A 19772-nucleotide genomic window follows, 5' to 3' on the forward strand; every position below is an offset into this window, starting at 1 on the left:
TGTGCCGACGAGGTTTAAAAGTTTGAACGTGCTTTGTGGTTTTTTTCAAACCAAAACGTCCTAACAGAGACAAGATGACACAGTTCTCCAAGAAACAGCTTTACATATGGGGAAGATTTATATTTACGACAATTTTAGTATTTATGCCTCACATGTACTCTGTTTCCAGTTCCACATAACTATGGCAACACGTGCTTACACTGCCTCTGCTTCTTCTAAATGGCCTATTACCCTCCTGGAAAAAAGGACTATAATTTTTTTGTTTATAAAATGCTGCTTCTACTGCTTCGCAGCCCACTTTCCCTGCTAAACCGAGGTCTTGAAACTCCCAACTAACACCGCAGTGGACACACTGCTCCATTAAGAAACCCCCCAGGCACTTGCCCCGGGCTGTGCCAAGCGGCGAGGGGCAGCACCACATCCCAGGCACATCACCAAGACATGCCGTGGGCTGGTTTCAGGGACCTGCCAGGGACCTTGGGAAGGAAGTCTGAACCTGGACACCCGACACTTGATACACTGCACGTGGTAAATACTGTTCAAATAATTCTCAGCAGTGTTGGTTTATAAATAGGCAAGACACAAGTGACAGGTCTGGAGCTGGTGTTTTATGGCATTTATCTACTTGGCACCCTTCAACGAATAATCACACTGGCTGGAAAGAATTAAGAAAAGAAGGAAGCCAAATAAAGCCAATGCAATAAATGAAAATCTTTATCATCTCGTGTGTACAGCAGAGGGCACTCTCAGGCTAGAAACCAACACATGCTGCTTCTCTGGGAAATGAAAGGCTCCAATGAAGCTTAAAAGTTTTGCCAGTTAATTCAGTCAGGCCAACATTTCACCACTGGTCCGTAGAGCTCAATCTAACTTTTAGCTATCAGGGCAAGCAAAGAATATGGTAGCTGTGTTTCTTGAAAAATAAGCCCTGGTTTGTATATGCAGGAACTTCTTGGATAAGCTGTATGTGTTACTCAGCTGAGTGTTTACTGGACTACGTATGAGCCAGAGCACCACTCTGACGTGCTTTCCATCTCCATTTCCCTTTTAATCTCTACTGGGGACAACTGCATGACCATTAGGTGAGAGATGATCTAAATGCAGCAAGCTACCACAGCTAGACTGTGACCTTGGCCCACAGCCTGTTCAACAAGGTCAAATAGCTTCAGCCAGTCCGTCACGTGAAAAGAGACACTGGACTGGAGGAAAATCTGAGAAATCAAAAGTATCACAGTGTAGCAGTCCACTGCTTACTGCTGCTCAGTATATTTGATGTATATTCTTGCATACAGACCCAGATTTCCATTTCTGATCCATGGAGAACTTGCTACGGCCACCTCCAAAGCCAAGTTAGCCGGCTGGGCTGCGCAAACCCAGTGTTGGGGACGCCACACACACACACACACACACACACCACGGCAGGGTGCAGGATGTGCCAGATACTGCTGCCAGCTCCATCACCCACCACCCATCACTTACCATCACCCCCAGCCCTCCTTCCCCCCCAACCTCGGGGATGTCCCCATGGACACTGGGAGCAGCATCCCTGAGGGAGCTCGGTGCGTGCAGCCTTATGCCCTACCTACCTGTGCAACAAGCAGCCCTTGCAAGGCGTTCTCAGTGGGGAACAGATCCTGCCAGACGAAAGTATCCACGGAACAACGTATGCCAGGGATGCAGGTTTCCATGCTTTCGCAAGCCTAATCAAAGCACAACCAATACGACAGGCAGGCAAGGGCTGCGTGACGGCCTTTCTGTACACAGACTGGCACCCCAGATAACAGAAGAAAACGTAATTTTCCCTGTGCATGTATTTTAGTATTTGCTCCCAGGAGGATACTCATTTTAGGCTAAACCATTCTGCCCTGCTTTATCTCAGGCTGATATTCTGCCAAGGTTACTGACATGAAAACAGGGCCCAGAGCCCAAAATAAAAATATCTAATCTCGGACTCGTTAGCTTTGTGGCCAAATAATCCAAGGTGCGTGTTCATACGATAAACCCTCCTTGCCTCTCCATGTGGATAAGCCCGACTCGTTCTCCAGCATTAGCAGGGAGCTCAGGTCCCTGAGGAGGGGAAGGTGTGACACCAGGATGCGGGGGATTTGCAATGCCACTGTCAAGGTTAAAGCAAGAAGGTTACCAACAGGCCTAAGGCAGCAAGCAATACTCATGCAAATCTCCCACCGATTTATGTACAGCACTGGGATTTGGTGCTATTAAAAATGAAGAAATGAAACATCAAATTTTTCTTTTAAGTTACAAGGTAACACGTGCTCTAGTTCAGCGAAATACCCAGCTGCCCAAGTGCCTTTCCGTCTCTATGCGATGTCTCTCCATAAAGACAAGCTGGCAACGGTGAGGAAAAACACACGCACCACAAAATTAGGACTTATTTGGACAAAGGCCCTGAGCGACGTGTGAGTAGTACCCGTTCCAGCAGAGGGGCTCAGGCTTGGAGGGCTGCCACCAAGCCATTCTTCTACAGCGACAAAAGAAAGCACTTCACAGGCATCTTACGCCAGGTATATTTTTAACCCCCTGACATTAGCAGGTCAAAACTGATTGCAACAGCGCTTCAGAGGACTGTCACAGCTAGCACACTGTGTTTAGGGTTTTGCTGTAAGCTCCTTTAGCACAAGGATAAACCCCTTTAAAAAGGATTTATAATTTGGCTGTTGATTTTACGTGGGCACAGGAAGAAGAAGTGCTAATACCAAGAGTACTTTGAGGAGGGAAGGGGGGAATGATTTAATTATTTTTTTTAGGGAACAGGTGGTCATTTTGACTATTTATAGCTCCACACCTCTCCACGACTTTCTTTTCTTAAAGCGTTTGGCAGAAACATAAAAGGAAATTCGTCAGAAAAATGAGTAACCGAGTGGCACTGAGGAAAAGCCCATGCACAGCTGCCGAGGGAACAGAGCCCAAAGCAGGGAATAGCGCCTGCAAACAAAGCAGATTTCTGTGTTTGCCCCTCTCAGCCTCTCCCTCCCCACATGCGGATGGATTTCTTACACCATCCCTCTGAGGTAAGGAAACATCTCCTCATCTTGCACATGGGAAACCAAGATACAGGAAAAGTTCACTTCTCCATGGCTGAACTGGGGACTGTCCCAGTGGAGCTGGGGAACGGATGTTCTGGCTACGTCCACACCAGTAAAACAAACAAGGTTGGATTGCTCCATAGCACCGAGGAGAGAAGCGGGGCAATGGCTCATGTCCCTCCCAGGATGGCGTAGCCTCATCCATACCACCTACCAGAATCAGCCCCTGGCTCGCGTTATCTCCCAAACCAGCCGCTGTCTGGGAGATGCTAGCCAGCATGGCAAAAAACATGCTGGTAAATAAGCAACATGAATGTGCGTGGGACAGTGCCCGAGCCCCTGAGCCAGCCCTGTTTCGTTTGCTAGCGCAGAGGTAGCCACCAGTCCCAGCTCTGTGGCCAACTCACAGGGCTGGCCTCTGACCTGGCGACCTGTGTCTGCGCACGCAGAGGCAAGGCTTTGGGGTCCAAAACACGTGCTTATTTCCCAGGCTCATCAGAAACAGAGAGATCCAACAGCAGAAACCGGTGCTATTTACTTTCACATATTTGACCTCCACTTCTTAGAAAGCGCCTATTTTCTTTCCCAGCATCAATAGCCAGCAGATCCTGTGCTGGGCTGCACTAAATAGCGAGAAATCTACACACACTTTAAAGTAACCAAGTGTCACTCACAGCGATACTTCTGGCCCTGAGCTGGCAGAGGCTGGCACAGATTTTGTCTGGGCACAGACATGCTGTCATAATTTCACCAAGAGGAAGCATCAGGAACTCAGACTACATCTAAGGAATCACAGATTGATCACTACTTTGTTTAAATATGCATCACTTTGAGATGACTGCAGAGATGACACCCTTTGATAAACCTAGGAATATTAATGCACGACTTGCCACTTTCAGGACCACTTGCTCTAACACATGTCTTAAGATGCTGGCTCCTGACCATATTTTACTTTCCCTTCACCCTGAATTTAGCTAATCTCTTATCTGCAAAAATTCAGACAATTAAAATTCTTTGCCATTTCAACCCTATCATCTTCACTTGTTGGTACAAGATTTCACGTTCCTTTCCCTGACAGGAAGTTTGATCCTCGTATTTTTATGTACTGCTCATCCTTAACACGTCTGTCTAATCCATTTAGCTGTGGGATCTTCAGGATGACCTCAAGGTCATTTAAGCACCAATTTCAGAATATTTCAAGCTTAGCCAGTAGTGCCTTTGTGCTAAAATAAACACACTTTGCCTAGCAGCTGATAACAGGCACAGCACCAGGCTGCACTCCCAGGATGCTGTTGCTTTTGTCTGTATCATTTTCTCCAATGACAGCTCTCTCCTTTTGAAGTTTATACAGGAGAGAGGTTTAGTAGGCACTTGCAATGGCTCAAGGAGGATGCTGGGAGCTCTGTCATTTACTTGCTTGGGAGTTGGACCAAACTCTCCCAAACTCTCTCTTTTGAAGTTGCTTTTCCATTATTTATTAAAAGGAGGATGGGTCGCAAAGCCATGTTCAAAGATAGGAGGTTACGCGCAATGCGTATCATTGTACAGGGCCATCTTCAGACCGCAGGGCCCCATGGGGACGTATGCCCAGGAGCTCTGCATTGCTGGGGGGTGGGCACAGACCCTGCCTCACGTGCCTAAGCACCACAGACTTCCCTGGGGCGTCTGCACAGCAGACGGGCCAGAATCATGGCATGCTGGCAGCTGCTTCTGGGGGCCCTTTCGGGCTGAGAGTCCTGGGCCTCTGTCATTAAAATATCAGTTCTTAGAGTAGTGCCACAGCTGTAAGATGAATCTGGACATGCGATTACTAATGACAGATTCAAAAAATACATATATTTCAGTTTCTGGAGTCAGTGAGTATAACCTCCTGACACAGTCAGGAGAGAGCAGGCTGGAAACACCAACCTGCTAGGCACTAAGGAGCAAATAAAGCTCCTCCTCAATGCTGGGTGGCTCTAGCTCAAGCTGCAGCCCTTCCCCTGTCTCTTATTCTCCCCATGTAAGGCTGTGAGGAGGCTCAGATCCGCATTTGTTCACAGCCTGTAGGCACCACAATGGGTACATGCAGGGCCCAGAAACCTCAGCCTTCCATCCCCGTACAAAACTCCCTGCTGCCCACCATTCAGCAGCACTTGAGATCAACCAGCCCCCAGCTGGCAAATGTTTTCTTTTGGAGCCCTCTGTGCATACTGACTTCACTGACCTGCAGCACAGGGTCCTGCTATGCCAGGCACAGCATCAGAGGACTCTAATTGATTTCTGGTTTCTGTCCCATTTCTGCTGCCCACCATTAAAGCTGGATGCAGCAGAGAATCTGACGCAGAAGTGTTTATATTTCCAGTCCGCTCTCTAAACTAGGGCTGCATGAAAGAGTCACTTAGGTGTCTGAACATACCCCAAATCAGGTATATTCAGACTACGATTAACAGGCAGATATGGCAGTTCAGATCAAAGTCTTGGTGAAACAATGGCAGAAGGATAGGGTGTCTCTTAAAAGCAACTGCTCCAAGACACAGCAGCTCCATTAACATGTGAATCGCTCAGCCTCTCTCACTTGACTATAGCAGTCGTATTGTACAATTGCAAAATACCCTCTGCGGTCTCACAAAACATTCAAGGCGGTAAAAACAAAGCTCTGAGAGAGATCTGAGGCTGGAGAGCCCAAAGCAAGCTCTGGCTGCACTGCACATGCCACACACGTCCAGCCGTGCTGAACAGCAATGCAACCAAAGGTGAGGGCAGAAAGAGCTCTAAAAAGGGAACACTGTAAAACCACAGTAAGCCACACCACTGAGCAACATCTCTCCTGTGCTAATGGTAAATGGTTGCAAAAACCTCGCCAGTAGATTTGAGTGTTTTTATTTTTGAGGCAACTGTGCACCAGTACCCCAGGAGCTTCGACATTGAGAGATAAGATAAACTCAGCCTGGAACAAGGGAAACCCTGCTGAGGCATCCCATTTCCACCCAGTGCTCTGTCTCCCTCCGTGTTGTTACAGGGATAGTGGCTCTGTTTTCTGACGCACCCAAACCTGAATGCAATCTGGGATTGGCTCGGAGGACGGAGAAAGCCATGCTGACGCCATCACTTACCTGACTGCCCCGACCCCGAAAAGGCTCTCACTTTTAGAGGAAACTGGAGGGGGAGGCAAGCTTTGCTTCCCCCAAAGTGCTCTCTGCGAAATGCAGCCAGATAAGAAATGCTTAGGGAAAGTTTGAAGTTGTAATTGGATGAGGTTTGGAGAAGGAAAACTTCAAAGCGTTCCCTTACTTTTTGCTGTTGTTGCCTTCATCACGAAGAGTAGCAGCAGCAAACTTTCCAGAGTGGTTAAAAACACTGCTTCTCATCCTAGCCCTAGAACCAACTTTGAATGGAAATTACAAGAGAGATCAATTTTTAAATTTTTCCAGCTGTAGAAAGCCTCAGTGGGTCTCAAGCTAGTCCCTAGAAAATTATTCACAGATATCACTTAAAACTTTGTTAGGAAACTCCTACAATTCTTACTGCAGAATTAATCTTACACCTGCTCTTAACAAAAAGCAGCATTCTGAAGATTACATTAAAAAAACCAACAGACCAGAAAGACTGGATATAGAGCCCTATAGGTTTCAGCTTTTGTTCTCATTTTGTCCTGATTCTTGCCCAGCACAAAGACACATGCAACTGATACAATACATTGACACAAAACACCAGGCACATCCATAAACACTGGCTGCTTCTGCCAGCTACCAGCTGCAGACTTGCACCTTTCCAGCAGGGATATCTATTGAGCACACCTGGACCAGGCCAAAGCTCCTTCACCTCAGACCCCAAAGCAACCTCAAACCTGTCTTTTCCTGCCCTGGCCAGGAGAGGAACAAGTAGTGTCATGCTACAATGAAAGCTGCCCTGCCCTGAAGTTCTTCCACGCACAGCAACGACTTCCTCTGGCAAAGAGTGGGGATTTCTCACCAGCGAGCAGAGCAACTGAAGACAAAAAGTCAGTAAGAACAAGGCAGCAATCTAGATGGGACCTGAAACATCCATGGATGCTTTTCTCATCTCCAAACTGTCTGTCATGCCAGGCATGTCTGAATCTTTATTGAGATTGCTTTTGCTGAAAATACATCATTTATGAAGGAATGCTGTAGTATGATTATTAGCTAATACTCCACACTGCCCACTTTGAAGATCTGTACATTTCTCACACATGCAGATCAACTTAGTGGTTTTATATGCAGAGTTTGCATGAGCCAATTACAAGAAATAAATTCTGCCTCCACTAGTGCAGCTATTTTTTGCATCTGAAGATAATGGCACACATACCTGTGCCTAACAGGTTGCTGAGGGGAAATTCACTGGACAAGGTCGTCCATCCTCCTGTCTGGAATTAAGCTGCACTTGCACGATAAGGCAACTTTCTGCTTGTAGCGTAATTTAGCAGTACCAATGAAGACCATGGCCTTGCTGTTCTACGGGTTATATGTTGCATAAACATGCCCAGTATTGGTATAATCAACCCAGAGATACCAAAAGTTGCATAGCAGTAAGTAGCTATGCTTTATAATCACAGCAGCAAGGCTAGTTAGCCCAGCCAGAGGGCTACACTGGCAGTTACACTGCTTTGTACCCTGGCTACCTTGTTTAAAAAATGACATTTGATACCTCTAAACACCACTACCTTGTGAAATGTAAAAAAAAATCCCTTTGAGTAGCAAAACACAGCCAACTCGTTATTTCAAACCCTACCACTGGCATAGCAGACTGTTACCCTTACACAGGCATCAACATTCATCTGAGCTTTAGGGAAAAAAAAAAAAAAAAAAAAAAAAGAAGAGTAATGTAGACATGCCAAAGGTCAAAATCTGCAATTTGGCAAACATACAGGATTCTCACTTCTTCATAATATGAGGTCAAAATCTATTCCTTGTCTTGGATTTTCTGCTTTAGTTTAACATCTAAGCCTTCTTCATACCACCTTGCAATCAGTTCTTTCTCTTTCACTTCCTTCCTCGCCTACTAATTTCCTCCATAGTCATCTCTGACACTTCCCTTGCACTTTTTTGGCTTTCAGATTTCCTCTGAGGACCAAGTGGCTCAAGTACAAGAACCGTATCCTCTAAAGTGCAGTGGTGGCACAGCTAGAAAGGTCTATTTCCCAGACGACCTGCAGCAGTCAGATACATGCCTGGCTGAGTCCTAGAGGAAAATGCTGAAACAATACAGCAGGTTAGATATATATATTTATCATTTGTAAGGTCTCCTTACTAGTGAAATAATAAATATCAACACCTGTAAATATCTGCATTTTTTTGTGTTCTGAGGACATATCATAAACTAAATGAGCTCTGATTATTTTTCAGATAAATGAGAGTACTGGTGATTTCATAGCAACCTAAAAGGTTAATGTGTAACAAACTATTTGTTAACTAAAAATGTTTGTCCAGCAAACTGAAAAAAAAAAATCCCAAGAAGCAAACAGATACTTTGAATTTGCAGGAAAGGCTGTATGTTTTTGAGGGTTCTTTTTTTAACTTACTTCCATAGCCTTCATTTAAGGCAGATATTTTTACTGAAATGGCAGAAACAGCCCAAAGTTTCTTTTTTCCTCTCGCCTTCTACAAAAAGCTACCCTGTTTGTATGTCTGCTTTGTAACAAATAACCAGATAAACAAGATATTTATGCCAAAGTAATCATTCTAAATCTGTTGTTTTGACCTCTATGCCAAATTTTCTCCACTGCATACCAGTGGCTCAGATAAAACAGTCGATTCTTTTTCCTGACAACCCAAGCCTGTACTGTATGCATAGCCCTGCTCAACAACTTGCTCTCGTCTGTCATTTCTCTGAATATATGTATATCAGAAAACAGAGGAGGTAGGAAATTCAGCTCCGTGAGGCATCACTTCCCCCCTACACCTCGGTAGACCCTCTCAGCTTTCTGTATCTGGGAAACCAAAGCAGTGTTTGGACGCAAATCCAACTATGAACAAAATTAGAAATCCTTGTGAAAATGAAAATGGCAAGACAGCAGATAAAAATATCTGGAGGACAATATGCTTTACCTTAATGGGTAATTTTGTATATCTTATTTATTGGAGTGCAGATATTCAGTGTTTGTTCTACCAGCGCAGAAATTTTAGGATTGAAATCACAAGCAACTTTGACTTCTCAAAGACAGTTTGTACTGGATGGTGTCGAAGATGAACTCCTCTTGACCTTAAAAACACAGCCTAACTACTCACTTTTCAGGAAGAAACCAGAGTCTCCACATATGCTGCTCAAGACATGCTTTGCAGCTAGGCAGATAACACCGTCCAGGCAAATACTTGTTTTTCTGTCAGTTAAAATTCTCCTTGTATTTACCCCAGTGATAATACGGTATGGATCCCAGAAGGCCTGCAAAAAGGCCTGTGCTCCCTGTGCTAATGACTGACCTGCGTGTGCTTCATCTGCATTGCGGTCCCTGCCCTGAAAGCAATAAGCTAAATCTGGGGGGGGGGAGGGGGGGAGGGGTAGCCTTCTTAGGTACGTTCCCTCCACCACCTCAGGGCAGAACAGTTCGTACCATCCCAGACATCAATTAAGCAGCTGAAATCCAGCCTGTTTAATCAGAAAGTCAACTCAGCTACGCCTTTCCAAACACAGCCAGCCAAGCCGCAAAGCACACAGTTGGAAGGGAAAAATGCAAACACACGCCCTACAACTCCTAAGCACCTTAAGAAAGCTACTCGTACATTAAATTGCTGCAGACTGCGTGGGGAATACAGGAAACTGCCCCTTCAAGTGAGGATTTCTTCCAAGCGAGATTTGCTGGCACCTTCGCCATTCATAGATGGATGCGTATGTGAGGAAAAACACGCCTACAATGAGGGCCTCACTCCAGTGCCGCTTTCCTTCAAATACAAGAGAGTCCTGCAACACCAACGCACACCCTCCTCCGGATCCACCTGAACCGTCCTCGCGGCCCCAGTCACGTGCATCTGTGGGAGCAGCGAGATGGGCACCTCCCATCCCCACCCCCAGCAGCCTCTGTCACTGTACTGCAGCTCCCACCTGCACACCCCGGCCTTCTTCCGCCACTCAATGTATCAGAACCATTCCTCATGTTAGTGCAAAACATGGGCACAGGCAACGACACGACTGTTTCTGTTTGGTTCTTACTCTAAGGTGGAGTTGGGATGTGGTTTGGTCCAAACACCTACCTGGAGCAAGGAGGTAAAAAGTGTTCTTGTGTTCCTTAGCATGGTCAGGCCACCGCGCAAATAGGAAGGACTTGAGCTTTCTTAACCGGCCTCCTGTACATAATATGCCAAATTATGCTCTCATTTATACTCCTGTAAACCCAAGTGAAACTCGTGGCTTGCCTCCAGGTTTACAGACAGTTTTCTGGGGGCAGCACATTTAAGTTGGCCTCTCTGGAAGTCACTGGGAGCTCTGCCTTGAAACGTTACTGGGAGGAGAAACAGGCCCTCTCCGAGCTTCTAAAACAGGCTGAAACATAGCAGTAACATTTACTGCTAGTAACGTAAAGTCTTTTTCTCGATTCTAATGTAATTAGGAATGATTTGCAAGAGATGCTAAAAAGCTAGTCTAAACATCAAGCCAACAAGTAAACAACAGTACCAATATTGTTGGACGGCAGTGACGGCTAGGGCCGGAAAGAGAATGGAACAGCGCTCTCAGAAACGTGTAACATCTGAAGTACGTTTCCTTTTCTCTTTTACCAGCAAATCGCCTGGGAGCGGAGAGGGAAGGGGAGAAGTCATTTCCTCAATCTGCATACTATGGCCCTCTTTGTTATTGTTCGCTTGCCAGTGATCGGACTGAAAAGGAAAGAAGCAAACACATCCTTGAAGGTATCATATGCTTATTACGAGCAATCAGAAGAGACGCTCTGGGAGGAGGGGAAGGAAAACCAAAACCCAATATCCCCCAACAGGGCTCTACTGAAACCCGCTGCAATGTGGCCACTGGGAGGAAAAAGAGCCAGATTCGCCCTGACAAATGCGGGACGTGCAGCGGCTTGCTAGCAGCACGTTGCTTCCTGCCCACGCCTGCTGCACAGCCCAGTCAAGTGGGGAGGTTTTATGTTGTAGCATCACCGCCAGCACATGTTCCTTGAGAAATGGGTTGGCTTAACGCTTCAAATCTGCTATTTGCCTCCCCTCCATTTGCTCTGCAAGATGTCAGCATTTAACTTCTTCCAGCAGAGCCTCTGGCATCACTATTTTTCTCTCTTTCAGTGTGGCCCACCTTCCTACAGCCTGTACCTTCGAGGATGGCAATGAACCGAGACCCACGTCTGGGTAAAAGGATAAAATCATCCCTCTTCCATGGAGGGGATGTCACCGAGTCTCGCTCCCGGCAGTGCGACCTGCGTACACACATGCATGCTTGAACAACTGGCTACAGCCATGATCCCCTCCTGGGGCAGGATGTGTCCTAGCACCATTTGAGGGAGGCACAACCCCAGCAAGGCTTGGGCAGCCCGCGCACACAGCATGGCCACGCGTCAGCCACATAAACCACTGCCCCAGAGTGGCTGGCAGAATTGGCCACGGTAATTGGTGAGGGTAAGGCAAAGCCAGCGTAGTGTGTGTCTCACTGTAAAGGAGTGGATTTTTGGAAATCTGCTTCTCGCTGGTTTTCTGGCAGTAGGTAAGATGTGTTTTCTACCATCATGTTCGAGGGAGTTGAGAAAAAGTAAGATTTCTGTCCATCCCCTGCAGCAGACAACTTGCCTATATATATTGTATGTTCAATACATGTAAAACAGCAGACTTAGACTGATGGCTTTCATTCCCCTTTTGCTCTCTCATATTGAAATACAGTATTTTCTATCATTACTCCCCTTTTTCAACCAGCAGCATTCCCTTTGAAATCCTTTGCCCCAGCACATCTCCCGAGAGAGTCTTCAGTTACTACCTGGGTAACAGGGAAAGTCAGCTTCACCTTGGTAAACTAAGCTTCTTTCCCTTTTTCCAGTCTCATCTAAAACACAAACTATCTTGCCTTACACTGGAAAACTTTGGAAAGGGTTGTCTTTTAGAATAAGCAGCTAATAGCTGCTCTTTCAGTCCTCACCAACCTACCTCAATAGCAAATGGATTAAGCTGTCTCTTAACCAAACATATAAACATAAATGGAAGCAAATACTTATACCTCTGTAGTGTTGGTCTCCAAATAAAGAAGGTAAAGTCAGTTCTAAAATGAGGATCTATAGCGTTTATTGCTACAGCACCAATCGCACAGTAGTAATTTTAGAAATTTAAGACAGCTTGAACTTGCTGTTGAATTATTTTTAACAGGCGGATGGTGTGGAAGGGTAATTTGGAGACTTCCTGAACACAAAGGGTAAAACGTTCCTGAAGCAAAGCCCTGGGATGGAGCCACTAATTCTCTCTGCGGGAAAAGATCTCAAATTAATTTAGAAGAGACAAAAGAGCAAGCCGCTGACTCCTGAGCCTCTAGGAAATTGCCGTCATCTGCAAACACCCCTTTTCTTTCAGTTTTCCTGTCTTCAATCAGATGACAGGGGAGTGCTCTACTGAAAACATAGGTCAGGGAAGGCAGTCATTGTTGGACAGCTGGGAAGCAAGCAGAGTTCAAGGTTCAACTATCATTAAATAGCACACACACCTTTCTATATTTGTTCCCACTTTACAGCTCCAAATAAAACACATTCCCTTGCTGTCCTGATGAGTTTACAATTCTAAATACAACAGAGAAAAAAAACCCCAAAAGTTCATCTTGGAAAACCAAACTGATATATACAAATAACTAGATGGATCGTTATTATTTTTACTGCTGTCTTATATATAGCTGCATTTCTAAAAATATGCTACTAGCTCAGACTACAAAAACCACTGTGTTACAAATACAGCCAGGATTGGCATCAAGAGACCTGGGTGCTCACCCTAGCTCCATCACAGACTTCCCTGAAAAGCCGCTTAGAAGAATTCGTACACTGGAGCACGCTGTAAGCTTCAGCAAGCTTCAGACTACATCTTGGGTATGAAAAGCAGCATGGAGCTTCACCAGGCTCGTTTAACTATTTAGTAGGCTTTGTAGGCAGATTTTGCAGAGCTTGCCATCCTGGCTCCTATTCTGATATCACTGGCACAATAACCAGCTGACAATAAGCAGGCAGAGACATGCTGTTGGTCTCCCTGGGGCTCGCTTTCTCTGTCTGCGCAGCTTACAAAACAAAAAACAAGATGTGTAACGTGGCTCATTCATGCTAGTACATGCTTTGACAGGAAGTCCCTCAGAAGGACAAAGCTATTACAGCTAGTAAAAATCACGTACATAGCAAAAACACAGTGACGAAAAACCATAGTGCTATGGGGGCAGCAAGGTGAGGAGGGTGGGTAGCACATGAGCAATGTCTACAAATAAAACTATTGTCATTCTCCCCTTTCACCATGCCCTCATTTTTGGCACCCAGCGGGACGGTCAGCCATTTCAGCGACCAATACATTTTGCCAGGCAATTTCTCTAGCGATTGTGTTACAGAGATACAGTTTGGACCCTCCCATCTGCACCACATGCTGCACATACAACAGGACCAAGCATGATCTTCATGCTGGAGACATGGAGCAGGATCAGCCTCACCTACACCAGCTAGAAAGTAGGCATTTGGTCTGAGCTGCCTGTCCAGACTCCCTTTGGAGAGAAGGCGCCACATCCTAAAACGGATGTCTAAGGCAGGCAGATGAATCACTCTGGACAGGGCTCGCAGGCCAGACAGCACACTAGACTAGGCAGCAACTTTTTAGGTTAAACTAGCTGAGCTGGCTGCCACCCCACAGTGACTCAGCTGAGACAGGGGACACGAAAGCGAGGGGAAAACTGTCTCCCCTTACGAAAAGGTGTATCTTACTTTCACAGAGCTGCTGCTACACATGTCTGGCAAGCCTGCACAGACAAGCAAGGTGTTCAGAGTGGTGTCTCTCTTTTGGATTCACAGATTGCAAGGGCTTTAAAGTCTGACTTGCCAAATAACAAAATCTAAACCTAAATGCCAGTTAAGGCATATTTACTGCCACTTTAAAAAAATACTCTCATAAATAAGGAAATGTGGCTACACTGAGACACAAAGGAATGAAAATAACTGTCCCCCATGCCAGAAAGCTGAAGGCAGGCATAATCCAAAATATCTTTTCTAAGTGCCTTGCAAGAAGCTATTCAAAAACAAACAGTGAACACTACCACAAAGACATACAGCTGAAACAAACTCCATCTGGCAGATAATTGAATAACCACTTTTTTTTTTTTTTAAAACCAGAAAAATGTTGATCCAGAAGAATTTGTCACAGAGCTCTACTCAAACGTGGCAGCAGAGGCAAGCCGGGCAAGGCAGTACTTACTGCAGGCTCCGCAGGTGAAACAGCCGTCGTGGTAGAGATTGCCCATGGCCTGGCAAGCCTGGTTGGCTCCATACACACCTTTGTTGCACTTCACGCAGGTTCCTAGAAGAGACAAGAGGCAACGGAAGTCAGCAGTGAGATTTAGCAACACAGCTGGTTCACGTGGAGGAAGAGGTGAGCTGGCTGCATGAGTAATCACATCTGCAACTCAGATTGAATTTAGGACCGGACAATCCAATGTAGCCACAAGATGTAGTTGACATCAGCGTTACTTATCCTGAGAACTGCTGTTAACAGCAGACCTTCATAGCAAAAGCCTTTTGCAAATAAAGTGACTAGCACAACAGGCTCAGAGCCCTATTTGGCTATAATTACATCCCCTTCTTTCTCCTGTCCATTTCCAGAACTTTCACACACATTCAGAAAAAACTTAATGACCCTTCCAGAAGCCTGTGTGGTAGTAAATGGTGTTCAGGGCCTTTCACTGACAAATAGTTTCTCCTACGTAATGCATAATATAAGCTTGTTGGTGGCAGTCGACGAGAGGAAAACACAATTCTTTACTTAGTCCCTTTAAATCTTTTCGTATTTCAGGCTCCTGACCCTTCTGCTGAATGCTCCAAGTCTCTACAGATTTCTTACTAAACTAGAATGGGATTGACTATGTGAAAATCTACCTCTCTTCCCTCTCCCAACCATGTCGGAAAAGAGAGTTCTAACACAAATGCTGCCTATGGATAACGTATCCTGCTCCAGATGTTCTCCTAGCTCCTAGCAGGATAACGAAAGAAACAAATCAGTTTTAAAGAGAATGTATTTGCTGGCAGCAGCAGTGCAAGCTAACATGGGCCTGGTTCTCAGACAGCCCATGGGATGAAGGGGGGCCAGGGCAGGCCTACGCGGATCAACTTTTGGAGTCACGACCCCATCTGCAGCTTATCTCCGATGGAGACGATCGTAAATGCAGCTCAGAGCAGCGGCAGCCACCCAACAGCCCTGTTACCCCACCAGGGAAACACAACATGGAGATGGGATTCTCTTACTTGGGAGTGGCAGGGGAAATGTCCCTACCCTGGCCACTGCATTTGGCAAACAGGGGTGAAATAAGCCATGCCCTTTCCAAGGCTACTGTGACCTCCTCTCCTCCTGGAGAAAGCTCAGGCAACAGACGGCTAAAGCACAGCACAGAACCGCTGCACTGCCTCTCTGGACACATTGCAACCCTGCTAAAAAAAAAAATAAAGAATATTTCTGCACAAACAGTGCCACGGCTGTTGTGTACAGACAACGGTCATGTCACAGCCCTGTACTAAGGCAACTGCTTGTAGGAAGCCCAGTCTCTTGGCACAGCCAATTCCTCTTCCTGCAGCACCCATCCCAGGCGTGGGACTCGAACCCATAACCCATGTCAGCAGCATGGACAGAGACCACCAGGCACATAGGGCACAGCATCTTTAAGCCTGATCTGCACCTCACCAAGCAGCCTCTGGGGCTATCCAGGTATACAGCTGCCAATTAGATGCAACACGGTGGATGCACGGCAGGGGCAGAGGGACAGGAGGAGCAAAGCTGCAGCCGTGATGGTTAACTGAGGCCCTCTAAAAGCTTAAAGCAAAAAAGATCTGCAAAACAGTTCACTTTGGGGCCATGCCCAGACTGGTGGTTGGATCTGGCCTTGTCCCTTGAAAGATAAACAGGCACTGCTTAACGGGTAACAAGAGAAAACCTACAATGGATTTATTATGCTGTTCTTCTGCACTTACAGAATAAGGCCAGCTGGAGCCACATTTAATGACCAGAGACCAGATTTGGTTTATGCAACCCTATTTCACTTCCAAGAAAACCTCTTTTGATAACAAAGCAAGAAATGATAGTAGAAAATCACTTCACTGAAGGCGTTTAGGAGCCAGACTTGCCCCTTCCACTCTTCAGGGAAGAGCACAGCAGCCAAACATGCTGGCAGCTCTGCACCCGAACAGGACCATTCCCCCAGAGAGGCACCGCTATGTCCTCTGCGCCAGCCATACCAGCAACGTGGTGGGCAAGCTGGGGAGGTGAGCCCCAGTCACCCACCACCGGGGAGGAGAACATCATTTCTATCAAGTTCTTCAGCAGCTTCAGAGCCAGCACCCTTCTCGCTGCACTCAGACCACACCAAGGAGAGGCAGAGAGGGCTGCCGGAAACCACCACTGGTGGCTGGGCAGAGGAAGTCCCTGTCCAAGTAAAAGGACAGATCAAGCTAGTTTATTTACCTCAGGCATTACCATGTGATTGTGACAGACCAGTTTTAAAGCAGAATCACCCTTTAACTATCTCTAAATTAGCAACTGCCATTTGCTTTAATCCATGTTTACTTCAGCTGTCTCTATTTTACCCAAGATGGGCAGCGTGAAGGGCAGATACAAAGATTGTCTTCTCTCACCACTCCACGTCAAACTTTTGGATGTAACTTCACCTCCTGGTCTCTCCTTCCACCGTTGGTCAGTCTGATTTACTTCAACCATGCAGAGCACAGCGATTGTAACTCACATCTTGCTTGTACTGGCCCAACACAAGGGAGAGCCTGATCTAACGGGAGATCCTTAGTCATGCTGTGGTTAACAAAACTTCACTTCTTTCGGGGTACTGCAAGCTCCAGAGCAATCAGAAAGGTCTGGTCCATGTTAGTAAAAAAATGATGTACTTAAGACAGCACTGAAAAGTAACTCCCAATTCTGGCAGAACCATGCTGGCAATAGAAGTTTGAGAACAATTTCCTCCGGTTGCTGATACCTATGGTAGTTTTCACACTACAGTGATAAAAAAGCTCAAGACCCATTTACGGTAGCACATAGACGGTTGCTGAAAAGCAGAGCCTTAATTTTCCCAGTGCAGACATGCCTTTCTTCAGTGCAGCTGTATATGTGCATTCAACCAGAACGCTGAAAACTGTCACTAATGCGGCTCCAAGCCCCACTGCACTCAGAGCCAGAGCCCAAACTGACAAAAACCTGAAGGGAAGGCTGAAAAGAAATAAGCAGTCGTCTATTTTCTCCAAAACAGACCTGAACTAACATATGAGCTTGGCTGCAGGCCCACCCCAACATGCAGATTGGCACAAAGTTCGCAAAACTAGCTGGTTCTTCTCAGATTGAGCAGATTTAACTCAATTGTTCATTGAAACAAACATCTGAAGAAAGCAAATGGGTTCAAGAATTAAAGATAAGTTATGCAGGCATTTCAAAAAAAAAGGCGAAGATAAAAAAATCTGCCTTTTCAAATGCATGTGTCCTCTCACAAACGCGTGCGTTCTGCTCCAGCCCAATATATTGTGCAATCGTCTGACACAAAAACTAAAGGCTGGCTCGTAAAATCGCCTATTGACTGCAACAATGCACACTGGAAAGTTCTGAGAGCAGAAAAACTGCAGATTTTGCTGCTTAAAATCTTTTTTCCAAGGCATTCCCCAGGCTTTCCACAGAAACTATATATTTATTGTCCTGAAAGTGCCTACATTTTTCCCTTCTTCATGCCAAGGAGCGGCTGCTCCAGAAAATCACCCGCGTGTTCCAATTTCCTCCTTCCCAGAAAGCACCCGGCAGAGCGACGACACTGAATATGTATGAGTAGTAGCATGAATTAGGAGGCAGAAGGCACAACCACCGAAGCCTGCATGCCTTTCTCCTTCCTGTCACTGGCACGTCTCCGCGAAAGGGGCGCTAACCCAGCAGAGCGCTGGCACACAACGGACCCCAGCAGCAGGTCCGTTTTCTGCAAAAGCCTGGCTCTAGCCAAAATAAGAGCGAGAGAAGAGAAGGCGCCTTTCTCTGCCCTCCGTCTCAGAACAACGCAAATGCCAGATGATCTATCTTGGGAGGAGTATTAAAACGCCGCCATGAGCGAGCCATCGGCGCGTCGGACACCGCGCTGTAAACGGGAAGAGCTCAGCAGCTGACGGCAGCCGCTCAGGTGTCCCGGCGTAGGCAGGCTGGGCCAGCACCCCGGCCGGCACTGACGCCAGCGCACGGGCACCGGCGCCCTACGGCTGCAAACACACCGGCGGGCATCAAAAGCCACTTTGAAAACACTGTAATGCGAATCCCACGGAGAACAGAAATTCTCTCTGCCTATCCTCTATCTATCCTGGAAAAATCCTTCCTTCACGCTCCGGAGCGTAGGGCCTGTCCATGTGTTTCCCCCAAGGGGCTATTCCTGCTGGCTGCTGTAGGAGCTACCCCAAAGGCTCCCTTGGCTCTCAGAGCCATAAACATCCTTTCCTAAACCTCCAGACCCCTCTACTGCCCCATCATTCCTTCGCCCTCCCTTTATCTCACAGTATATGTCCTACTCCATTTCCTGCTTAACCCTGTTATTTATTTCTTTAAATATTTCAGCCCCTAAAATAGGGAAAATAGAAAAAGTCATAAAATGAAAACGCTTTTAAAATAAATGATGTTGTCTGTAAAGATGCAATATATTAAATTACTTCACTATGTACTAACCAACCACAGTATAAATATTTAAAAATGTCTTATGGCAAGGTTATAAATGACAGGTTGACAAATGAAAAATGGCGTTAGGACAAGTCTGTGTACAGTTTGTTTTATTTTTTTCTTACTTCTGCTAGATCTTATTTAAAAACCAATTAAACCTTGCTAGCAATTGGCATTATTCTAGAAAGTCTTTGTTTCTTCCAATTTTAATACTCCACAGTATTCTTAGCAACACACTTGAGCCTTCACCTCTGACTCTTAGCCCACCCCAGCCTGAAAGAGGAAAAAAAGGTGATTTGTATTGATTTTTCCTTTCGACTTTTTTGCAGCTCGCTCCCTGTTGCCACAATGATCCTGTTCTTTCAGTTCAGGCTATGCACAGAAAAAGAAATACCTGTTACAGATGCCAGCCAATTGCTGAGCTCAGCAACACTTGTGCTATGCCAGCCTGATCAAAGGCAGACCAGCAAAAGCAATATCCAACCCCGATCCATTTCAAAACTGTATTTATGCCTGGCTGCATGTCAACTCTAACTACTATTTTCTGAAACTGTGCTGAGCGTGCTTTCTACTAGCCAGTGCTCAGAGTTAAAAAGTCATCAACATCCATACAGCTGTACATGCCACTGATGCTAGTCAGCAGCTCTGGGTAATTTTCTTGGCATAGCGTAGCTTTTAGTAAAAACTTCTATCTTCAGCCTGCAGCAGATGAATTCTGAATATGCACGCCTTAGCCAGCCGCCCGACTCGTGCAGCTGGTTGCTTTGTCACCAAAAAGGAGCGCTTATGCAAGGGCCAATTTGAGCAGATACCCCATCTAAAAATAAGGCCTTTAACTTCACGTAGCATGTTAAAATGTGGCGAGAAATGAAAGGTTTCTCTTTCATCAACATTATGA

At 46.0% G+C, this 19772-nt stretch overlaps 1 protein-coding gene across 1 annotated transcript in view; it reads right to left on the minus strand.

The window, feature by feature from the left end:
- Positions 1 to 19772, minus strand: part of LIMD1 (LIM domain containing 1) — a 41537-nt gene that overhangs the window by 13213 nt on the left and 8552 nt on the right. Inside the window, exon 2 of the mRNA XM_026094058.2 lies at positions 14402 to 14503. Within this exon, the coding sequence (XP_025949843.2) occupies positions 14402 to 14503 (102 nt within the window). The remainder of the gene's footprint in view (positions 1 to 14401; positions 14504 to 19772) is intronic.

Source organism: Dromaius novaehollandiae, chromosome 2 (assembly GCF_036370855.1).
Source record: "Dromaius novaehollandiae isolate bDroNov1 chromosome 2, bDroNov1.hap1, whole genome shotgun sequence".
NCBI lineage: Eukaryota > Metazoa > Chordata > Aves > Casuariiformes > Dromaiidae > Dromaius > Dromaius novaehollandiae.